Source organism: Elaeis guineensis, chromosome 1 (genome assembly GCF_000442705.2).
Source record: "Elaeis guineensis isolate ETL-2024a chromosome 1, EG11, whole genome shotgun sequence".
In the NCBI taxonomy this organism is placed as follows: domain Eukaryota; kingdom Viridiplantae; phylum Streptophyta; class Magnoliopsida; order Arecales; family Arecaceae; genus Elaeis; species Elaeis guineensis.
The window spans coordinates 16,576,466-16,578,620 of record NC_025993.2 but is presented as its reverse complement, the minus strand read 5'-3'; the positions used below and the strand labels follow the sequence as shown (position 1 = coordinate 16,578,620).

The window sequence follows — 2,155 nt, the reverse complement described above, 5'->3', positions numbered from 1 at the left end:
TTTAGTAATATCTTGATTCTATAGTCATAAAATTTAATTATCTAAATTATATCTATAATTACATTTATACCTGTAGTATTCGAATTGTATCTATATTTGTTTAAAACAAATATGGATAAGAATTTTTCCATCCTAATAATATTCATATCCATATTTGTATTCATTAAACAAAACAAATATGGATATGGATATGCTAACATCCGATCTATCGTAATTTACCATCTATTTAGTAATATCTTTAATTCTGTAGTGATAAATCTTAGTTATCAAATTTATATCTATATTTATATCTATATTTTTAATATCTAATTTATATCTATATTTATTTAAAATAAATATAGATATAAATATTTGTATCCCACTAATATCTATGTCTACATATGTATTCATCAAATAAAATCAATATAGATATAAATATATCAGTACCTGATCCATATCCATTTCGATTTCAGCCGTACACACAACCTTCCACGTTCCCAGTCATTATATATATATATATATATATATATATATATATATATATGAGATCGAGAAAAGACTTGGGCAATAGTGTAAGTCAAATTTATTCAAAACCAAAACCAAACTAAGTTAGCGAGGGCTAACCCGAGATTACAAGGTGCAAGACCTAGATTTAGTATCGGAAGGAAGTACAAATTTATAAAAAACTGGCTACTCTGCAATGCAGTGCAACATAACAGCTCTCTCCTGCAGAACTGGTCATGAGGAGACGGGGAGGCGTCAGCGAGCAGGCTTTGAGTGAACTGCAGCTGGCTTATTGAACTCCAAGCGAAGGATCATTTCAAACCCACAGTACCCTCAGACGGTCAAACCGGAACCCTTGAACTTTTGCTGGGTCATTTCGTCCAACTTGCGAGCCATCTCCGGACTCATGTGGTTCGTCCAGTCCCCCACCTTTCCTTTCCTAAACAGCGTCTCAAACTTCGCGAGGTGCACAGCGTCGCGTTTATCTGACCTGTTTACCTCCAGGTTTCTCAGGTTCTCAAAGCTGCAGAGCTTCAAGATCTCCTCCACCAACCCTTCTTTCTCTTCCTCCAGAGAGAACGGGCACCCCATGAACTCGGCCAACCTTTTGGCATGCGACGTCGGCTCCTCCATCATCTCCTCATACTTCAAAAACAATACCTTCTCGGGCCTTCTCTGACTCTCCTCCCAGTACTCGAGAACATGACTCCATATCGGGCCGGAGTGGCAGATACCCTGACAGAACATCTCCAAGGCCTTCGCAAATGGAACTCGGTCCATCTCCGCAGGCCTCATCTTGTCATGGAAGTGCCACCAAGAGACCAACACGTCCTTGACGTCCCGGCAAACGTATACGATCCGACAGCCGGAGCCCTCGATCGAGTCCCGCAGCAGAGAGAAAGGCATGTGGCTGCCGAGGATGCGAGGAGAAGGCATGGCTTCTATGGTGGAAGCTTGGCCAAGGGCGAAGAGTCTGTCCATGGTGAGCACGCACTGGTGAGGGTTGAGACTGTGGAGAGGGTGGTGAGCCAAGGGATGTTGGGTTCGAGTAATGATGGCGAATGCCAGTGCCTTCAGCCAGGTGGTGCCGGACTTGGGGAAGCTCAGCACGAAGAGGTCGGTGGGTCGTGCCTTGAAGCGTTTTTGGACAGCGATAACACCCGGGAGGTTGTGTTCGGGGAACCAAGAGCCTTGATACTTTCGGAGGCGCAGGGGAAGCCATCCTTCATGCTGTGGGAGTGTGGAGATGAGGTCGTCATACTCTTGTAAGGGGGTTGGGTTTTGCTCCTCCCCTTTCTTCCCGTTTTGGGACTCTATTGGGAGGGAGCTAGTGGGAAGAGAAGGAAGAGTTGCCATGAGATGAGACAAGGATGCGACTACAGAGTAGTCTTGGGAGAAGGATATAAATCCACCAGCTTAATTATTCGACCACCGCTATCGGTGGTGGTGGTGGGGATTGCATGGATTAGAAAATTAAAAATAGGCTACTTTAGTTTCTTGGATCATCTGAGTGTAAAATTATTGGTTGGACGGAATCTACCAGCTGCTCAGTGGTGGATGAGTACAACCACAAAAGACACACGACATGGCATATATTGCAACCTGCTCTCCTATGCTTTTTTTTTTTCCTTTCCTTTTTTTTTTTTTTTTTTTTTTTTTTTTTTTTTTTTTT

General features: G+C 42.7%; 1 protein-coding gene across 1 annotated transcript; it reads right to left on the bottom strand.

Annotated features, from left to right (window-relative positions):
- Nucleotides 1-547: 547 nt before the first annotated feature.
- On the bottom strand, nt 548-1,902 carry LOC105037982 (cytosolic sulfotransferase 7). The gene has a single exon (XM_010913630.4). It carries the CDS (start codon nt 1,837-1,839, stop codon nt 817-819), a length of 1,023 nt encoding a protein of 340 aa, XP_010911932.1. The 5' UTR covers nt 1,840-1,902; the 3' UTR covers nt 548-816.
- Between the last annotated feature and the right edge of the window lie 253 nt (nt 1,903-2,155).

Coding starts and splice junctions, on each gene's coding strand:
- LOC105037982 (XM_010913630.4), bottom strand. CDS start 1,839: ATGGCAACTCTTCCTTCTCTTCCCACTAGCTCCCTCCCAATAGAGTCC.